At 42.8% G+C, this 22368-nt stretch overlaps 1 protein-coding gene across 2 annotated transcripts in view; it reads left to right on the plus strand.

The window, feature by feature from the left end:
- The first annotated feature begins 5156 nt into the window (after positions 1 to 5156).
- nbeal1 (neurobeachin-like 1) overlaps positions 5157 to 22368 on the plus strand; it is a 46500-nt gene continuing 29288 nt past the window's right edge. For both annotated transcript variants that reach the window (XM_050063149.1, XM_050063150.1), the window contains exons 1-10: positions 5157 to 5237; positions 5761 to 6135; positions 14990 to 15081; positions 17429 to 17590; positions 17813 to 17894; positions 18175 to 18302; positions 18408 to 18490; positions 19935 to 20020; positions 20243 to 20624; positions 20838 to 20944. In XM_050063149.1, coding sequence (XP_049919106.1) covers positions 6085 to 6135; positions 14990 to 15081; positions 17429 to 17590; positions 17813 to 17894; positions 18175 to 18302; positions 18408 to 18490; positions 19935 to 20020; positions 20243 to 20624; positions 20838 to 20944 — 1173 coding nt within the window. In that variant the 5' untranslated portion in view covers positions 5157 to 5237; positions 5761 to 6084. The remainder of the gene's footprint in view (positions 5238 to 5760; positions 6136 to 14989; positions 15082 to 17428; positions 17591 to 17812; positions 17895 to 18174; positions 18303 to 18407; positions 18491 to 19934; positions 20021 to 20242; positions 20625 to 20837; positions 20945 to 22368) is intronic.

The following is a 22368-nucleotide window of genomic DNA, read 5'->3' on the forward strand; positions in this document are numbered from 1 at the left end:
ATCACATAATTACACATGATATAATTAACTTTATGTCAAATGCAGTGAACTGATTCAAATGCCCCTTAAATAAAACCTAAATACACTGAAACATGAAGTCAAATAACACATTTTTATTAAAAACCAAAGAAAAAATTACATTAAAAAAAGCTACAGTTCACATGCACTGTCCATTACAAGTCACACAGTAGAAAACAAAAGGCCATAGACAAACGCCTTTTGCACAAGATAGTCGAGTCCACAACCCACATGTCTAGTCCGAGCTGCTTCAAGTTCCATCATTACAGTTCATCCAAGCCATGAAATCCCCACTGAAAACCACGCTCAGCTGTCACTGTTAAGATTGATGCTCAAGCTCATTTCATGATGTAACTGTGCTCAGGCTCCAGGGTCAGGCAAAACTCCACGTTAATTGGATATAGCTCCACATTGTTTCCTCCTCCATACTGTGATAATGGTAGTTTGTCATAACGCAACAGCAGGACCATATCTGATTTACTATGCCTGCCAGGTTTAAGGGAACTGGTGAATTCCAAATGTGGTACTCTTTTATCCGCCTAATTGCTTGTTCAACAAGAATATGGCTATGGCCTGGGTATTCTCAGTTTTCTCTGTGCTGAATTGGTTCAGGTGCTCAAAAGGTGGGGTTATCAATTTGGCCCCAAAGTCCTCCAAAAGCTTCTCAGTGAGGAAGCCCTCACCTGCCAGAATCTCATCCCCTGGTTCCAGTAACTTCAAGATTCCTGACTGCCTCATTAACTCCTTATCTGAGACACAAAAGGTGCGACTCCAGTTAAAGCCTTGAAGGAGGTAGTGTTCTTGTTTGTGGAGAGTGTTTCAGAGCAAAGGGCAAGTACCTCTGGGCTCTCGCATCTGACGTCTATGCAGCCAAGAATGACCCTCAGATTTGGGCCGTACTGCTGGAATTTCACAGGCATTGTTCGTCTCACCTGCTCCCGAGTCATCCAGTTTTGAACGGATCCCAACACAAGGTACAAGTAATTGGACCATGTGATCAAAAAACATCTCACTGTAGAACTGCTCACTCCAAATATAGCTGCCAGGACTCTCTCCTTGAGGCCAGCGGCGACACGCAGGCAAAACATGAAGAACTCATCAATAAGCGGCATCTTATATCCGTGGCTTGGCCTCATGGCTTCTTTCTCTACAGAGGCAAATCCAAACTTCCTTGCGTCAGGGTTCAGTGGATTTCCAGAAGTCAAAAGAGATGTCTTTAGATGGGAACCTTGTAAAGAACCTGAAGTCTTCATCAGACACGCACCATCTATCCAGCAGGAGTCCTACCAAGGAACGATCCTTGACTTTAAGAAGCACCACAGACCTCCTCCAGCCAAGGTCAATGGTGCATTTGGTGACTTTGGTGAGTTCAGGAGCCTTAATTTGTAATATAGTAACGACATGGGCAATACAAAGAAAATGTGTAGGAATTTAATGCTCATAGTGTTACAGCACATTTATAGTGGCTTTCCATTAAGTCACAGGTGCTACAATGTCAGTGAACTTAACTGACACTTGCCATGGACATCAGTTATAGCACACAAACCAAAATGTCCACAAGTAGGGCTGCAACTAACAATTATTTTCATTGTCGACTAATCTGTCGATTATTTATTTGATTAGTCGACTAATCATTTTAGCGAAAAATGTGGTAAAATGTTGAAAAATGTCGGTCTGTCTCTCCCAAAGCCCAAAATTGTCTCAACATCGTTTACTGAACCACCCTCCACACAACTTATGCTGGGAGATTACTGACTTGACAAGAAGTGCACTGCTGCTGAACAGTGGTTGTTGCTATGATACCACCCGTAACCTCTCCCTTTTCTTAAATTATACATTTAAATTTCTTGTAACAAATCTGAATTGTGAAGAAGTAGTTATACACATCCTGGATATGAAAAAAAGTGAAACAGCCCGTCCTCTCTTTCCCTCCCCCCTTATTTCCCCAACAACATCTCAACCAGTCCACACCAGGCCCGTAGGAAGTGTGCCAGGCTTTGAAGCCAATTTTCATAGTGGCCAAACAGTGGTACTGCAATTTTCAGGGTCCATCATATGATGCCCTGCAGCCCAAAAACACTTTTTCGCACAGATTTACACTGGGAAAGAGACATCTTTAAATCATTTTTTTGAGGTTAACAACTCCCATTAAATGACTTGTTTCACGATCAGGATTTGATCCCTTCTGTTCAATAACATTTCAAAGGTCAAGTGAACCTGCAAGATTTAATCATTTCATTCCCATTCAACTTAGCGGAGGGCTAAACTGGAAGTTAGCCATTTGGCTGGTGGAGGTAAGATGCTCGCCTGCACTTGGTCATGCTCAGGAGCCGTATTTCTCCAGTGCGCCTCCTCTATGGGCCACATGGGGGGGAAATTGTGCTGATCATCTGAGTAATTTTACACCTGGCATTTGAACCATTCTGGCTTTGTGCGCCACTGAGCAACTCGTGCGTTCCACACACTGAACTACGTCAGGCTCCACGTTTGCAACAGTTCAAAGTGTTTCCAGAAACACAGAAGCCAACAGTCCTTGTGAACATAGAGCCATATCTTGAAAGTGCAAGGGAATGAGGAGAAGATGGGACAGCCAATATGTCCAAGGTCTTTGGTAGATCAGAGGCATGCAGACTGCTGCAGAGCCTGCCAGGAGCAGTACTCCCATAACACTCCTTAGGGTTGCTGCCTGAACTACCTTGGGCTTGTCCACCAGCCCTGTTATTAGGACAAAATCTTCATTTTCCGCCCTCAAGATTTCCCAATTTGCGCTTAGATTGCCACTGAGCTTCATCTGAGCTGGCTAGGGTTTAGATTGTGCCCATGGCTATGCACTGCTGCTGGTGCTGCCGTGTAGCTAGCATTAGCTAACAAACTTGAAAAACTCACTCAACAGCTGAATACGCATGCACATACTCAATTGCCAACTCAAAGGTCCACTTCTGAGACCATGTTTGGGGTTCATGGTGTTACAGAGATGAGGCAGACTCATGTTGGGTGCTGTTTGTAAATCCAATCTGAGGCTTTACACTGCAGTGAGAGAACACAGAGCGTTCTATTTCTACATGAATTAACGAATGGTAAAGTTAATCACACATTGACTCTGCTTGACTCTGCCCAGAGTATGATCTGCTGCTCTGAGAGTGCAGTATTAAATAACCGAACAGTACATTCCAACAGCTGTCCGAAATTACGAACGGTCTAGTTTGTGCGAGAGTGCGCCCTGGCACTTTCCCAGTGGCCACTCCTGGTATTGCAGTAAAAAAAAAAGGCCCTGCGGACCAAAAGGTGTTTTCCCCATAGGCCCCCATTGTAAAAGAGACTGTTGACAGGACACCTCGAACTGCAAACAAGGTCAATTACTAATCTTTCTATTCTGAATGTTTGGACATTATGGCTTTATAATAGTAAAACTTTCCAGGATTTGAGAAAAATGCCTTACAATGATCATGTTTACATGGACATGAGTAACCTGTTTATTATCAGGTTTTCAGAGTATCCTGTTTATGTGTTTGAGCATGTACACTCGATATTCAGTTGATGAGAAACCCAAATATGCTAGCTGGAGTACTCTGAAATAAACTGGTATGTATGCGGGAATATGAATAACCTGATCTCTCCATGCTCATGTAAACATCTTATTACAAATGTGATCACAACCTGGATACACGTCATTAACAGGTTATTCATGTCCATGTAATCGGACTCAGTGTAAAATTGGGAACTCGCAGATGTGGCCAGCAGGAGAATTTTTTTAGATAATAATGAGAGTATAACTTAATAATTATAATGAAAATATATATTGCAAAAAAATGCAGTGCAGTGCAGTATTTCAGCCAGTTTTACCAAACCTGCAACAAAACAATGCAAATTATATAGCCTACAAAGTAGTAATAAAATCATCCTTTGCTTAGGCGTGCACGAGTATTTCCATCCCGGTATAAACAGATAATTAACCAAAAGGGACCAGTGCAGCTCTGTTTTCTGAGTTAATGGTCTCGAGAGGAAAGACAACACTGACTGCTTCGTGCTGCAGGTCTTCAACGACCTTTTTCCTCCTACATAGCAGTTGTCTTCTGCTCCACTAGATGGCAACACAACACCAGAACAAACTGATGGAGCTTTGCAACCAGCCAAGCCCAGCCCTTAGCAACCACTGAGCTCCACATCGACAACGTAAAGTGGATAAAGTGTCGCAAACACACCCATTGTTATGATAAATATTAAAAGCCATGTCTTCCACAGTTCCTCTCCCTCCTTCATAGTGAGTTGGATACGATATAAAAGAAACATGTATCATGTATTGAAACTGCAGTTTAATCCGGAATATGTTCACTTAGTTGGCAGTATGTTTTATGCCAGTTGCTGCAGTGTATCCGGTTCCCCTACCAAATTATAGGTTCCAGTTAAATCTTAAATATTTCACGTGTTGTAACTTAACAATCATATACACATTTTTTCTTGGAAAAGGGAAAATATATTTCGTCAAAAACATTACAATGTTGTGGCACATGAGTAAAGCAGTGAAATACCAAAATGTGGCATCATTTTATTGTCAAATTGTCAGCATTGTTTTCAGAGAAAAAAGACATGCATGTCATTTGAACATATGCCTAAAATGTAACCAGATCATTAAATAAAATGCATTAATTTACATTTTGAACATGTTATATTTAAATGAATCAAACTTGACTTCTGTAATGGACAGAGATAATGAGACAGAAAGAGATAATGACATATATATAGGCTATATGTACAGGCTATACAGTATACATATACAATTTGAAAATGTCGTGGTGCAAACTCCCCACGCTTTGAATCAACTTTCACTGCATTTCTGACTTATGTGGCTTTTTGTGTGGGGCTTGAAGCGAGTGATTGTCACTTGCAATTGGACATCAGACATGTGCCACTATGTGTTTTCTCAAAAATATCTTCAAGCACAATATATTACTTTGTAATGATATACCAGCTTTTTGGAGAGAGTTGTAAAAAAAAAAAAAAAAATCAAACATAATTTCTGTCATTGCTGTATTTGTGCAATAAATGTGCAGTTTTCAATGTTGTGCTGTCAGAATGGGCTCTTATTTTGAAATAAATCCAAACGAACGTTGACCGGAAGTTGCTGTCGGTTGTGCTCGCGGTGTCTTTGTCGGCAACTTGACACGTTTACAACAACTCTGGAGACGGCGTCAGTGACAGTTGGTCTTTTCGCTACACAGGTGAGTGGTCTTCTGTTTCTCGACGGTTTTATTAGATATCACCAGGTAATAATATTCATATTGTTGTTAAAATGAGACGTCTGTAGCCGGCACTGTTGGCAGGACGAGGCGTTTTTGTCACATGAGGAGGAGGAGGAGAAAGGGAGGCAAAAAAATAGAAATAGGCTTTTTTGACAGCTAGCTTGAAGCTAGCTTGGTCAGGTAAGGTCGACTGATAGAGTAATGCTAGCCGAGTGTAACCGAGGGCGTTGTACAGCTGTCACGAGACGAGCCAGTCTGGTTGTAGCTTCTCTGTAGCGCACACAACAGAAACAGACATTATTAATGGTGTATGTTTTGTCGTGCAGTTAAGGCACCATCGCCTCAGTGTGTCTGCGCTGGTAGCCAGCAGGGCAGCTCAAAGTGCACAACGTTTCTGGAGGTATTTTGTTGCTGCTAGCAGTGAATACTTCCCCAGTCGTGTGACCGTGACAAAACAACCGCCTCCATGATACATAATTGTGTATGTTGTTGTCATTGATAGCGCACGCACAGCTGGGAAAACCCTCCGGCGCTCCGAGAAGAGCAGAAGAAGTGCAAGTACAGGCCCAGCTGCGCTGAGTCCTCTCTGGGGCTGTACAGCCCTCCTCTGCCATGGAATAATTCTTGGAAAGTTTCTGCCACAGCACGTCCATCATCCATTCTTGCATCTTTAAAGGGAGTGTTACACCTTGCCAGAGTTGGACAGTCGTGATGTTGAGTGTTGAAGGCCAGAAGCAGAGGTTTAGCTCATGACTGAAAACCATGGAGCAGCCAGGGAAGTGACCTCAGTGGACACTACAGCCTGAGGGTGCCACTCTTTGGCACCATGGCATCCAAGGAGAGACTATACGAGGTCTGGATGCTCTACTGCACTAAGGTAAGGTGGATTCATGTGCACACACACTCCCACTGTGGCTGTTTTGTCTTTTGTGAATGTTGCTATGTGAAGTAATGGACAGTATGATGACATTTCCTCCCTTGTAAAGAGGTTATGCATCCTTGGTATTAATATTTTGAAAGCCTTGTGTTTCTAGTCAGAGCATAAGTGAGCATATCAGCAGTAGCAGCCTGTAAGGCAAATCAGTGTGGGATTTCAGAGCTTGTGCTAACAGGCATTTTAAACCAAAGCTACTGAGCACAATTGTTTTGTGGCAATGTTTGCCATCTTTTTATATCATGCATTACACTTTCAGGATGCAAAAGCCTCTGAAACAGCTTATAAAACATTATAGGACTCTAAAATGTTCCAGTTAAACCCAGACTCATAAAATTGCCTGCAGATCCTCAAGGGTTTTTTGATTGGGGACAAATTAGGTTTATAAATGAATAATTGATTCACAGTTAACAAATGTTAATTAATGTTATACAACACTAGCAGAGATGCTATGTGGTCTTCTCACGCTGTGAAATCAGTTAATGTGAGGAAGGGCTCATTATGTGGTGAGCACTGCTGCAGTGTACATTGCAGTGCATGTCGGATACTGCTTTGTTTTTAAAGTGGAGATGAATGAATGACACTGGAGTAGAGACAGCACCCCTTGAGTCAGCTGTTGGCTAGATTTAACTCACTTGGCGATAAAGCATGCGCCCGTCCTGGCGTCCAATCAAAACGACCTGCCTGAGCCGCTCCTCACGTGAGCCTGGCTGCAGTCACACACTTTCTCCCCACCGTAATCCCTCACAATAACACACACACAGTACACAACCCTCTCTGGAGTATTTATCCCAGAAAAGCAAAGCTGTGTTCTGCAAGTTTAGGATATGACATCGAATAATCCTCACCCTGTGAAGTAAAGCATGCGAGCTTGAATGCTGACACAAATAGAATATTTAATGCCTGTTGTGTGGGTGTTCAGGGTGCATAACAGAAACATTCAGACACACTGCTGCCCGCACACACACTCAAACACACACTTGTCACAATCACTTGTGAAAATGCCAGCCATTGCTGCAAGCATACACATTGCATTTGCTCTAGCAGGGGTGTGTATTTGCATTGACTAAGCATGACACTGCGAGGAAGGATCATTTCATTTCATCCTGGCTATGAGCCAAGGGTCCACCGGCCGGGCCAATATTCCTCTCTGCGTGAGGCGAAGGAAACGCTGAGAGAGAAGCATTTAAATATATATGTGTAGCAGCCTGCCTCTCTCCCCGAGCAGCTGAAATGTCAGGTATGGCTGGCGGGGTGTCTCAGCACTATATATGAGTGTGTATGTGAGGGTTGCCAGGATATGTTGGCTGCAAGGAGAACCTGCAGTCACGTGGCCTAAATCAGATGAGGAATGTTTGTGTGAAAGCTCTGCGACCCCCTGTGTCCCACTAAATGGTATATTGTTTCAAAACCAACCTCGGTCCTTCCTCCCATAGTCACACTACGTGCGTATGAATGATTGATGATCAGATATAGACATCTTCAGTTAAAATAGTACCTCCTTGATGGTTATCTAAGTATAAAAACAGAATAAAGTACAGGCAATAGCTATTTAAAGTGCATAAAATAGTTCAGTTAGATGACATGGAAGGTGTTTGTTTTATTCTTTGCTCGCCATCTGCCTGTGTAATGATTGACAAAGCAGTGGGGGACATCACTGCCCTTAGTGTCAGAGGTTAACGTTTGCACTGCTCTCTGAGGAAGTCAGTCAGATGTGTATTGTTGACAGTAGAAGCTTGTACAATAGGTCACGTTAGGAGAACCAGCTCATCCCGCTCTGTCTGTTCTCATGTTATTATCATTCACCTGATTATCACCCAGCACCTGGTGCTGAAAGTGGAAGGGGTGGGGTTTGTGCTCAAACAGATGTGGGACGCTGAAATTAATGTCTTAAAGTTTTGACGTATGACATTGTAATAATAATTTCAGAGTCGAGCCAGCAGTGGCAGCTGTTCCCATATTGATGATGAGGTCAGAAATTGTTGGGTGAGCAGCTGTGGCATCAAAGTCACCGCTGAGGAGTGTGTAGGAGTTGGTGTGGCTGGTGCTGCATTGGGATTGCATGAGAAGTAACCGTCAGTGCAACCCAGTGATGTTGTTAAGTTCTTATTTGAAGTTTCCAAGACTGATTGATCCTGGTTACCGTCTCTGTTCTTAACCACACTGTTGAGCACTTATGTTAGTTTTCTATTTGACCTTCAAAGAAAAGGCCGGTGTTATTCTGTAATTTATCCCTCAGTGTTTTCTGACTTCCCCACTCTGTCAGTAGCAGTGCTTTTATAAATCACAAGTTTTATCACGATGATATATATCGATTCTTTCGGCAATGATATGATATTTGCTGTTATGACAATGTCTGCCACGACACAATTTAGATTTGTTCCAATACAGGGGCCTGTGGTTGATACAAGACAATATCAGTCAATATCCTCATTGTCTTTTTCTTGGCTGCTTGCCATTGTCTGAATGGCACTAGGCTGCTAGCACTGTTTAAATGTTTAGCAGGAGCTGTGCTTGGATTGAAATGGTGACACAGACGTAACATGGGAATTTCAAAATCAAGGTGTATCTAAAAGATGACGATATATATCGATATTTTTACTTTGCATAGATGATATTGGGGATGATAATTGAATCGATATATTAATCGAGAGTGATGTATCGTGGCTTTTATGTAAAGAAAGTCTTAGTAATCATTTCCTAAAGCAGTGTGGCACTGTAGTTTTGAGCAAACGTTAGTCTACCGAGTAAAAATCTGATCTTTCAAATGTGTGGTAATGCTCAAAATTGTTCGCTGAGGCTGATAAAGGTTTATTTACACCACCTTTTATTATACAGCTAGCCTGTCATTTTCATTATTTAAGAAACATACTAAATCTTGATCATTGCATTTTTTAATATACCTGTATTTTTATGGTAAATTGGTATTGAAAGATAGACACATCCCACTTACAATTTGGATTGGTAGATGCCAGAAATGAAACAGTATAAACTATCATATCATGATCGTAGTTACCAGAATGATCACTGTTATAATGTTAGTGTTGAAATTCGCTGAAAATGTTCAAAAAGATTATTCGAAAAATTGTCGAATAGTTGCCACGATTTTCGAATAGTGTTTTTGCTTGTGCTGCCCATCCCTAACAGCTAGTACTTTATGTTAACCTTATCAGAGGTGAATTACCATTAAAGACTTTAAGATGCTTGCTCGAGTGTGTGTTGACGAGGACAAGGGGCCAGTAGCATCACTGGGTTTGCCTGCTGCTCGGCCACAGTGTAAACAAGGGAAGAGCTAAACAAATCCATGTTACATGCTGCGCCTGCGTTTGGGTGACTGTTGCTCACTTTGGTTGATGCTGGACAGTTTTTACTGTGAGTTTTTTCAAAGCACAGTGATCAAACAAGATTTACATGATGATTTATCATTTAATTTTATAATTTGTTTTTGAAAATATGTTGTTATACCCCCGAGAAGCAATAGAGACCCCTGCAGGCTTCTACACACACAGCACTTTAAGGGGATATAAATAGGGCAGGTGAGGATTCTGTGTATTAGTGGATGTCTTAAGCAATCAGAGATTTAATAATGTATGAATTTTAGCAATGATTATGAGAATCTGCGGTGGTTGCGAGGCCCGACTCCAGCTTGCTTCTCGAGTTGTAGAGGGCTGAGAGGTCACAGATGTCAGCTAAGACCATTACGTAACCAGCGATCCTCTTAGCTGCCTGTCATTGGTCTGTGCCAGAGTGTTGTCCCCAAGCGCATGGAACCGCTGGTTGCTACTGGTGTACAGTGACAACAACACAGCAGCGCTGCAGTGGTGCTCCTCTTGCACCAGTATATTAACAAGAAGGGCTTGTCAGAAGAAGTGGAGGGTTTAGCAGACTTCTGAATAGTGCCAGTGACTCTCTGAAAGCCTTTGTCTGCTGCAGAAAAGCCCTTTTTAATTCCCAACCGCAGGGAACATGCCTCAACAGCCAGGGGCATCATTTCACCCTTCAGTGGCTTTAAAGCTAAGTCCAGTATCTTAATTCTAGAGCAGAAATCCTCACTCCCTTTTAATTGTCCACAAGCCAGGGATTTCTGGTTAAGATTCACAGAACCACCATCCTGTCTTATGCCACTCCACCCTACCCTACCCTGCCTGGTGAGTCGCTTTTTGACTGGAATCTAAGAAAACGACAGTAATTTGCATAAGCCTCTGCATTTATGAGACTAGTGAGAGGATTGGAGGACGAGAGGTGAAAAGGGAAGAGAGAAACGAGGAGGGAAATGAACAGTCGGACGACGGAGGAGGAGAAAGTGCCGCGGTTTCACATATTTGCTCAAGTAGATTACTCAGGTCTTTTTCTCGGCTTTGCTGCTTGTTTGCTTGTTACGGTCTAATCTCTGTTGTCACACACACACACACACACACACACACACACACACACACACACACACAATGCCAAACAGAGACACACAAGCCCACACAGTCAGGCTTTGGTTTATGTGCTGGAATGCAAAGTTTGTTCCCTCAGGCTAGCTTTCTTTCTCACTGCCGCTTATTTTATTCTGTCTTGCTTCTCATTTTCCTCTGTGCTATGAATATCTCTGGAATAACACTGATGTCACAGACTTGGGTATCAGACACGCCTCGTGTGGTTTAACCCCTCCCACTTGTCTCTTTAAATACACCCTGGGCGGTGACGTCATGGCCAGAGGAGCTGTCACTGACTGATGGGCAGTGATGCTGGGCTGTGATGGTGCAGAAACAAAATGACCACAGCTGTGTTTAAAACATACGGGGAGGGGACCTTTAAACATTGTGGTTTACGTGACTCTTTGCCACTTCCACCAAACCAGGTCACTTACAGCCACCTCCAAACTAAGCAAGCAGCCACCCGTCTAGCTGGCTGACCACGCCTGTCTGGTGGGGCGGAGCGCTTGCAGAGACTATGTTGCTGCACTGAATAAGAGCAAACTGATAATACGTCAGAGTAATCTAATCACTGACAAACATGTTAAGTGCATTTCCTTTGCTGTAAATCATTTGCAAGTCAGATTTTTTAAAGGAAATATTCTAATTTCTGCAAGCTTAGTCGATCAGTCAACGGAAAGAAAATGAATCACCACCAATATTGTCACCCAACTCATTATTATCTGTTATTATTAGTTTCTTTATGCAGGTAACGTGTCATGATATGATACCACATAGCAGAGCCTGATCTGCCATTGCGAGTCAACACACATCTCTTGTTTCATGTCAACTGGGATCTCAATTTTGCGAATGAAGTGCATTGATCTGTGTCGCCAGTGACCTTGTTAGCTTTACAAAGGTCAACAACAGATCATTAGAAATGTGATGAAGTAGCTTGGCAAAGGGCCTAATATGATGATGGATATACAACGGAGAAGCATGCGACCCCCTTATGGGAATTGTTTTCATACACATTGAGATACAAGATGGTTGTTAGAGTTGGGACAAGGTGACTTTTGTTGTGGTAGGATTCCAATTTGATCATTATGTGTGTGTCAGTGATGAAGGCTATGGATAAACAGAGCCATGCAGAGCAGGGTGTGTCCCTGCCTGCCACAGTCCAAACCCTCAATGGGCATCTGTACTCCCAAGCTGCTGCCTAAAAGAGGACATTCTTTCAGTCACACACACACAGTCATTCAGTCACTGCTACGAGCAAGCTCAGTCACTTGAGAGTGAAGCTGCTGGCATAAATCGTCATCTTCAAAATTTCTGGCAGTTGCAGTCAAATGCATGTACAGACAATACAGTACTTTTTGCTTAAGTTTAAACAGAGCAGCTTCACCAGAAGGCACAAATAAATGAGTTCTTCTCAGTCATGCAGTGAATATAACAGGAAAAAACACAGGCGACATGCCATGTTCTCCCAGCAGAACATATTATTCACACGTGGCTGTTGCTGTTCAGATGTCTCTCTCCCTCCCTCTCTCTCTCTCTCTCTCACACACACACACACACACACACACACACACACACGCACACACAGAGGCCAGCATCGCAGGATTGTTCAGATGACTTCATAGGAATTGCAGAGAGCTGGCTTCCTGCTTCGTTCTGGCTGATTCCCACTCTGACACGCAGACAGAAGCAGTCAGCCTTTCAGCCCCTCTCCCATTATTTAGCCAGATGGCACTGCTATCCTGAGAAAACCCTGTTTTTTCCAGTTGCGTTTTCACTTTCAACCTCTAATCTGCAAATTCCTCCCTATTAGAGTTACAGCTTCACGGGATATTGCATAAATTGGTTGGTGAATTGTCTGTGGCCCTGCAGAATGCCCATGTGTCTATCTTCCTGTTTGTCTGATATCGGCATCATGGGATATTTTGAGGTGTATGAAAGAAAGTGCATTTAAATCTCGTCACAAAAGGCCCACACAATAACACTTTTTTTCCTTTGTTGCATTGTGTTCTCATTTTCCATCTGTTTCTGTGTCTCCCGGGGAAGCTAAATAGGTACATGCTAGTTATCTTCCCCTCAGGGTAGATGTTCTGTTTCAAAGTTGATTGCTCCTTAAGATGAGTGACAAATGTAGGCCGTAAATCTCAATAACTTTGACAAAGGATGTGGAACATGGAGAGATGTGTAATGGTGCTTCAAAATCTATGTAGTCCCTGATGGCTTGAATATTGAAAATAGTGTTGATCTACTGGTCGCACACTTTGGTCCGCCATATTTAATGGATTGCTGTGAACATGACACTCATGTTTCGCCAGAGGGTGAATCCTAATGGACTTGACAAATGCTTATCTTTTCATCAAGCTCCATCAACAGGTCAAAGTTTACCGTCCAACACTTCATGACAGAATTCCTTTCCAAACCTGTGCTGGATAACTACATGACTAAATGCACATTATACTGTCTGGTGTTGTGGTAATCTGCCCCCGTCACCTCTTCAGCCCTCCTTGACCTAGATTGCTCGCTCACACCCTCCAGATGGCTCCAAGTCTCTATGACAGGAGCTGCTGGGGGGTTGTGAGCAAGTTAATACTCCTGTGTGATGAATTAATAATGCTTTCCAAACTGTATTGGACCATGTAAGCGTGTGGTGTGACACCTCCACCTCTGCTGCAGTTGTATTTGCTTCAGAACATGTAGCTGGTAGTTTATAATGCAGGAACGTTATGATACCCCTTTGTCTCTCAAAGCCCCTGTGTGTAGAATTATTACGGGGTTATAGCGTCTTTCAGCTTGTCCTGATCATGAAGTTGCAGGAAAAACAAGACAGTGAGTGCGGTAGGGCTTGGTGATATGGAGACGATCAGATATGACAATATTTTTTACTAAATACCTCTATGTAGATAATGTTACGATATTGTAGTGTTGACGATTGGTGCTGGAGATGAGATTTTTGATAGATAATCATCAGTAATTTGGATATAATGATGAGTAGGTAAAGGCAAATACTAGAGCGGTCTGTAAAGTCCAGAATATGACATTGCTTTACTGTAATTCAGCCTTTTAAACCATGAAAAGGCAACACTTACAAGATTACAATATCCAGAATCTAAAATGATATGGAGTCTCAAACTACAGTAGATGTAATCCATATATTGCCCAGCCCTATCTCTCAGTTTGACTCTTAAAGCCCCTGTGTGTGGAACTATTATGGGGTTATAGCCTATTTCAGCTTATTTTGACTGTCCTGTGAAATGAAAAAACAATGGTCATCAAGCCTCAAAAACCAAGTCAGTATTCAAACTTCCCTTCAGAACAATAAGAATCCAACTTCTTGCGTGGTCTTTTTCTGTTTCGACATTGCTTTCTTCACCTTTACCCATGACTCATGACACTGTAAACGTGTATTTACTGGCATACCTTGTGTTCACAAGTGTGAAGTGGCTCCTTTCTGTGTTTACTGTAATAACTAACAGGTAATGAACATCACAAGTCTTTTTGAATCTAATTGGACACATGTTTTTATGGTCCCTTTATGGTAGTTTTGCAGTTACACCACATAATCCCCTGTGTTTGGTGTCCTGTGTTTGTTCCTGTGGGCTGAGGGGATTTCACACCAGGAACTGTACTGTGACCGAGCAGGCTGAGCCCGGCCAGCCTTCCTCTGTGGCCTCTATTGCCACCCCATCCTTCTCTGGGCATTGTTCCAGGAATTTAGGAAATGTCGATCAGCCGGCTGCGACAGACTCCCCCTCAGAATGCAGCCAAGCCTGTTTTCCACTCCAACAGGTGCATGTTTTAGCTTCCACGCCCTAAAAAGATAAGAGACACACACACACCTGAGACATTCCTGCTCTCACGTGCTTGTCATGCTTCGGTAGTGGCTTCATAAATCGGCATACCCTTTATTCAAACATGGTGGTCAGTATACACTATCTTGTCTCACTTTTTCATTTAGTGTTGCTTCAAATAATCAGAAATTTAAATCCTTTTTGTTTTTAAACTTGATTTTGCTGGTTACCACAAAAGTGAAAGTAAAAATGTTTGGTTTCATTTTTAAGTGTTGAAGTGTCTGAAGCCATGAAAACATGGCCTCGAGCATTTGACACAGTGCTGCATATTGTTGAGGACACACACACACACACACACACACACACACACACACACACATATATTAATTAATTAATTATCAATCAAATTGCAGACAGGACCTGTCAGCTGCCAGTTGTTTATGTCTCTTGACCATGACAGCTTCTCTCAGCACAGGCCCCTAACTATATTCTCTCCTTTCTTTTCCCTGCTCTCTCTCTGGTCTGGTTCTCCTTCCTCCATCTTTATTGCTCTTCATTTGTCTTCTTTCTCTCTATTGTTTCATTTCTCAGAGGGATCCAGACTACTTGAAGTTATGGCTGGAGATTTTCATCAGCTCCTACGAGCGATGCCTAGATGTGGACTTTGAAAAGCCACCTTCAAGGTAATGTGTGGCGAACTGTGATTTTATAATGGAAATGTAACTCCACATTTAATAGTTGTAGTCGGATCGGACACAATAAATACCTAGTTCTTCGTCTTTCTAAAGAGAAGGCAAACATATTCATTCATTCATTTCGTTGAGCCAATTCTTGACGCTTGTGTTTGACAGGACGGTGCACTATATTAGGTGTATATCCTACACCGGTAGTTCCATACCTTGGTTTCAACCTTCTATCCATTACTTTTAGCTAACTAGTTAAATCCATCTGCTTGCTAACTGGTTGACTAGTTTTCACACTCACTCAATTACAACATGTGTTACAGCCGACTCAGTTTGACCTAACTTTATTTTCCTTCTTAACACAAATGTGATATTAAAAATATCCACATGACAGTTTCTACTTTTTATGCCATACCATACTCGACAAGACTTCGAGTTTGAACAGCCTTTAAAAGGCTGAAGTCTGACACCCTCTCTCCTCTCACAGACAATGTGAGTTTTTAGTCACACGCTATAAGATTTTACAAGACCGGGGATCTTGCAGGGTCAGTATTTGCAAGACTACAGCTAGATTTATTTGACATTTTTTCCCATCCTGCTCTTGGTGAAAAATTTACACCAAACTCCCTTCAAGAAATTTGACATGACTCCTAAAAACATAACCCTAGAAACACAACATAAAAGGCATCACATGTCGACAACATTCTCGTCAGTTCAGCATCGATGTCATCCATAAAGATAAACTGTATTGGCGAAGAAACTTTACATTTTGGATTTTGTCATCTCAATTTAGCTGCACTATTTTAGTAGAAGGAATGAGAAGTTAACCGTTTAGAACATTAAGATTTCTGACTAAAATATGTGCTGAATTAAACACCACCACTTGTTCACCCCACACCTTCACCAGCTTCTCCTCCTTTACCAAAGCACAAGAAAACGAACACATGTTTAATGTCCTTGCACCTCTCTGGAGCTGCCCTATGTTTCCACCTGGTTTGCTGCTACTTGTTTAGCACTAAAGAGAGCACAACTATTGGTTGCTGACAATGGTCACATCATTGATCCTGCCTATTTACATGAGCCAAGACTAAAAACTTAGGGTGAAATAAAGCATGTTTGATTTTGTCAAAAAAAAAAAAAAAAGACAACTCAGATTGAGTTTTATGACCATATAACAATCAAAGATCACAGGAACACGCACTAACTAAGGTAAAACGTCATTTGGTGTAAGGCTGGCATCAGTTGAGTTAGTTGAGTTAATTAGTTGAACTTTTCACGTATGCCCTGGCAACCACAGACGTACCCCCTGAATACACCTGGTCGAGAGTCACTGCCCTACTCCACTCTAATCCTCCACTGTCACCTGCCAGCCTCATTCTGTCAACAACATATCACATACACAAATTACACAGACCTCCCGATTACATCTAACAGTACACCAACGCAGTTTTCTGCATTAGGTCATCTTGAGTGGGTTCACAATCTCCTCTTGTATGCGTCATCCACAGCGTGACCACATTCTGTGCAGCCTTCCACAGCACAACCCAAAATAGCACGGTCACACCAGATGCTTTTGTGCAGACAGGACACATTTAGTCACAGGTGATGCTCTGATTGGTGTTGACATGTGAACATGTGATGCAGGTTAACGTGCGAACCTCTCAGTGCTTGAACACACACCTGAAAGCCTGCATTCAGTGTCTGAGAGCTTGCAGGAATAAGTGAAGTTTGTTTATACCTACTTGGTCACATTTTATCACGGAAGGAAGGCCATGTGAAAGGGTGGATTGAGGTGGAGGAATATGTGTGGTTAAATCCCATTTGTTAAGCTTTTCACCTCTCCCTCCCTCTCTGTCTGTCATCTCATTTTTCTCCTCCTCGCCTGACTCATTTTCTCCTGTCCTCTCCTGACTCCTTTCATCCTCCTCCCTGCGCTGTCTCCTTTCCTTTTGTCGGCTGTCTTCTCTCCATTTTCTTCCCTTCCCTCTCAGTCCCTTCCTCTGCAGCTGCCACATCTGTCCTGCTTTCCCACTGACACTCATTGCATGGGTTTGGCTGTGCTCTCTCTCTCTCTGTCATATGAGCAGTGCTGCACACATGCTGTTCTTCTTAGGAATGAATGCCTGAATGCAGTAGGCATGTGTGTTTGATTGAGTGAATGCAGAACAGGGTCTGCTCCTTGAAGCTGGCCCTTGTGAAAACTGCAGTTATGCCTTCTTGATAAACCTCCACGATAAAAGGCTATACGTGCACTTTGCCAGTTCTGACATTAACCTCCTCAGCCCAACTTTCTACCTCATAGAGATTAATTCTGCTTCTTATGGTTGTGATGCTCCTTTGTCTCCAGGCCAGAGGAGGTTCCCCCAGTGTTGACGCTCCTCCCAGACAACATCCTGCAGGTTTTGCGCCACCAGCTGCTGCAGTGCGTTCAGAAAGCCTCCGATGGCCTGGAGCCTGAGCAGCAAAACCTGGCTCTGCTGCTGCTCAAGTTCCTTATCATCATCTGCAGGTCTGGACAGGAAACATACAGTAACAGTATAGCTACTTTACAGGAGAAAAGAAATGATTATGCCCCATGAATCCTGCATTATTGTGTGCACTAGTGTTGCTTACATTTTTCTTTCTTCATGAAATAGCCGGTACTGTAAAACAAGCAACTAACGAGCTCATGGTCGACTTGTCCTGTGTGTGTGTTTGTCTGTGTTTGTGCACGGTTGGATGTTTCTGATAGGAATCTGTCCAACGTGGAGGAGATTGGCACTTGCTCTTACATCAATCATATCATCACCATGACAACACTCTATATTCAGCAGGTCTGACTCCTCCCTTTGTTTTTGCTCTGATCTTTCTGTTCAGTAAAACATGGTGCCCAGTAGAGTGGGAGAGGAAATCTCTAGGTTCTTTATTAAAAAGTGGTTGAATGTTTATTGATTTTTGGGAAACATAAATGCAGAAGTGACATTTTGCTTTTTGGCAAACAGAAAAATAAATCTATGGAGGCACATTTTTGAATCATATGTAGGAGAGATTATGTAGAAATAGGCTGAATAAGACACGTAATAGCAGATGTGAAGTGGGTCTCTGTGTGTGCAGCTGAAGAGCAAGACCAAAGAGAAGGAGATGGCAGACCAGAGCCAGGCGGAGGAGTTTGTCCGTCATGCGCTGGCTTTCTGTGAGAGCCTCTATGACCCGTACCGCAACTGGAGGCATCGAACCTGCGGGTAACAACATCCTGCAGCTAGCTTGGCATTGCTTTACAACAGTAACAATAAAACTAACATTCATCAGCAATAGAAGTGTTCCTCATCCTTTTTTTGTTACCCCAGGGAGCAGCTGGGTACAGTCGAGAGGAGCAGACAGAAGTACAAGGCGGCTCCCCTCACTGTTGAGTTTGTTCCTTTCTTTTACCGTAAGTGTCTTGTTTTTTATTCCCACTGTTTTCCGACGTTCAACACAGTGTTAGCAGCATTCCGGAGGAAATCTTCAAAGAGACCTACTCATACTTGTATTTTTGTTTTTTACAAGAACATGTTTACATGCTTTAATGTTCAAAACACACCTTATTTTTCTCACACTGTCTGTGCTGGAACACCTGTATTCAGCCTCCGTCTGTCTGAGAAGGCTTTGTTTTAGCACCTGTCTCTTTAAGCCCCTCCCCGAAAAGCCCAGTTTGCTCTGATTGGTCAGCATTTCCAGGTCTCCCATATCTCAGTGTGTCTCTACTGTCAATGCAGCTGGTGAATGACAGTACGGCTGCATTCACACCAAATTTGGTGTTGTAGTATAAGTGCTATTTCTCTCATTCATTCATTCATTCATATATATATATATATATGTATGTATGTGACAGAACTTTGCATCTCCTGCTTCAATGGCATCTTTGAGTGAGGATGAGGAAGCAATCCTCTACATTACATCATAAAAAACACCCTCCTCTCCTCTCCTCTCCTCTCCTCCCGTGTTTCCTCTCCCATCTTTTTCTCTAATTGCTCCCATGCCGTCACTCTCTCCCTCACTGCCTCCTCTTCTTTCCTCTCTGGGTCCAGTTGAATCCACTCTTTGTGTCCGTGTCCTGTTTGCCGGGTGCTGAGATGAGCCGATAGTGAATGGTGTCTGTCAAGCCACTTCAGCTACACTGGTGGCCATTTTGAACAAATACTCCCTTCTGTTCTGTGTGTGGCTGCTGTGGTTTGGCACCAAAGATAACACTCAAGGCCCAACCTGACAGACTGTGTATGTGTGTTTGGTATGTCAGTTTGTGGGGAAACTGGAGGAAGATAAAGAAAAAAGTCAGTTCCTTTTTCCATTTACAAAGCTAATTTATTTTCAACTGGACAACACTGTTATTAGTGTTAATCAGTGATAGTAGAATGTTGTTATGTGATTGGGATAAAGGACACAGACATCATGGAGCCAAGATGTCACATTTCTTCTTCCCATTCAGACGTGTTGACAGATGAGTTAATGGATGACTGGGCCCACCATGGACCCCTATGACCCAGAGGTTACTGGCAGGCTTGTCACATGACTGTGTGTGTTTTTGCACTGTGTGTGCTAACTGAGGTCCTGCCTTATCTTGTATTCAGATATCAGCTATCAGTATTCAGCTTTCATTCGTGAGTGTTTGTGTGTATGAGAGAGTCAGAAGAGATAAAGGTGTGTCTGCGTGTGCATTCATCAGTGTTCTGGTTATAAGAATACAGGAACTTCACCAGACTCGTTTGTGGTTGTGGTGTATTTGCATAGCAGACATCATGCCTACAGAACAAACTAATACACTGTGTTTCTCTGTGTGTGTGTGTGTGTGTGTGTGTGTGTGTGTGTGTGTGTGTGTGTGTGTGCCCTTGTTCCAGAGTGCTTCCAGGAGAGCGAGCACCTGAAGGAAAGTCTGAAATGCTGCCTGCTGCACCTGTTTGGAGCCATAGTAGCTGGTGATCAGGTAAGCCTCTAGGTGAGCGGTGTGTCACAGAAACCCCTTTTCCACCAAACCTGCTCTGGTTCTTGAGCTGGTTCCATTCAGGATTCCTCTAACCTTGGTGCTATCTAGTAAACCAGTCTGCTTCTCCAAGGTTATGTGTTTCAGTTCTGTTACAGTGGGTCTTCTGTACCCCATATCATGCCTAACTCCTGTTGACTAACCTCATCCCTTTCTCTCTGGCAGAGGAACGCTCTGCTTGCCATTTCTCCAGCCACTATGGAGGTGCTGATGCGGGTGCTTGCTGACTGCTCCATGGGCAGCTGCTCTTCAGATGAAGGCGAGGACTGGGACAGTGAGGCCCCAGACCGTAAGGCATTGCTGACTTTGGGCTGCCTGCGGGAGGTAGTACAGCGCCTCCTGGCGTCAAGCTCTGACCAGCGACAAGTGGAAATCGCTTCCGTGTTAGAAAACTACTTCAAGCTGCTTAACTCTGACCCAGCGGCTGTCGTTGCGTCCCGACAGCAGCAGCAACAGCAGCAGCAGCAGCAGCAAGCTAAGGGCCGAGTGCCGACACTGGGCCGACACTGGGAGAGCCGATTTGTGGCGCTGCAAGTGAACATGCTAGGTACAGTCTTAAGCAACACTTCTGTGATATTGCATTTATTATTATGAGCTGTTCTGTTTTTGTTGAATCATGATTTGCATACAGGGAAGTCAACTAAGTGTGACTTATTCCACCTTGTTTTATTTCTGTCTTTGCTCTTTCTGTCTGTGTCTCTCTTTGTTTCCCCATCTCTTTGTCTGCTGGTCTCTCTCTATCTCCCTTACTGTCTCTCAGACACTATCAGGGACATGTTCCTGTGTTCAGACAGGCCAGTTCTACAAGCCATCTTCCTCAATAGTAACTGTTTTGAGCACCTGACACGACTGCTGCAGAACAGCAAGGTAACAGCACAGGTCTTTCTATCTAAATATAACTTGGAGACACACCTCAGTCATGAGTCTGAGTGGCTGGATCTGGTGTCTGATAATTCTGAGCCAATGTTTCTTGCTCAGATCTGCGTCATTATCCCCAACTGTTTAGTAGCACTTGATCATATCTTGCATCTAATACAAGATCCGGAGGCTGTTTAAAATTGTAATCTAATATCAATATGACGTCCCCTGCTACACCATTTTTGCCCCACCAGTCTATTTATGTTTTAAAAACATTTGTTTAGTTGAGTTGTTTAATATGTAACAATGCACACTTTATGCACTATAACTAAAAAAGTGTACAGTACTTTCCAATACTGAAGCTCTTAAAGATCATTTTACCTAAGCAGTGCTATGTCTTGGACTGGTTATTTACACCTCTTGTGAATCAGTTTCTGGAGTGCTGGGGTTGCATTCACAAAGGATCTTAACACTTGGTAATGAAGAGCTATTCACAAAGCTGCTGAGAGACACATTCAGGAACGAAAAGAGAACTTCTTAGCTAAGAGAAGGGACAGTGTTGACCCGGTTGCTATGCATGACATCATGTTTCTTGAATTAATTTTCTCAGTGATGAGTTGACAGTTGACTGGTCTGTGTCAGTGAATTTGGATACATACATACATACATACATACATAGATGTAACTGTAACTGTTCTAGAGTGCTTTTACATGAACGTAACCTGTTCATATGAGACTCATCGTGGTTATGATCGTATTTGGGTTATGGTGTTAACATTAGTACATAGAAATCGGGTTATTCATATTCCCTGTAAACGTGAAACATACTAGTAACCCTGTTACTGATTATTGCAGTCTATTTTCACAGGCACCTTTTATGTTTACAAAAACAAACCGGCATTTGAAGATGAGAAGGACAGGAAATATTAAACACTTTTAATGCTAATTTCTTCTCTGCTCTGATTGCCGACAGCCGACGGATCTGTTCGCCAACCAATGTCTATCTTCCTCTCAACCATACACACTACGTACAGAGCTAACGTTATTCCTAAAAGGATCTCTTCAGATGGGATGCAAGGGGTCTCAACCTTGCAGATATGTTTAACACAAAGCTGTAGTGCGGGACACTTCCGTCATGCATGAAAGGGAGCACGGACATAGCGACATAAACCAGTGGCATTTAAGTTACACTGTTTCTTCATCGCCCCAGAAGTGAAAGGCTTTTGCTGCCGCATTTCTTTTTGTGTTTCTGTTTTGTCACTTGCACAAAGCTGTGCCTGCACCTGCACGGGTAGTCGGCGCGGCTCAGTAACCGTCTAAGGTGTATACATGCAACAGTATCCCGTTTTTTCTTTGTTGTGGTTTCTCATGAACAGGATTTAGTGTTTATATGCTGAAACACATAAATGGGATTTTCCAAAAACCTGATCATA

The sequence above is a fragment of the Epinephelus moara genome, chromosome 15 (assembly GCF_006386435.1).
Source record: "Epinephelus moara isolate mb chromosome 15, YSFRI_EMoa_1.0, whole genome shotgun sequence".
In the NCBI taxonomy this organism is placed as follows: domain Eukaryota; kingdom Metazoa; phylum Chordata; class Actinopteri; order Perciformes; family Serranidae; genus Epinephelus; species Epinephelus moara.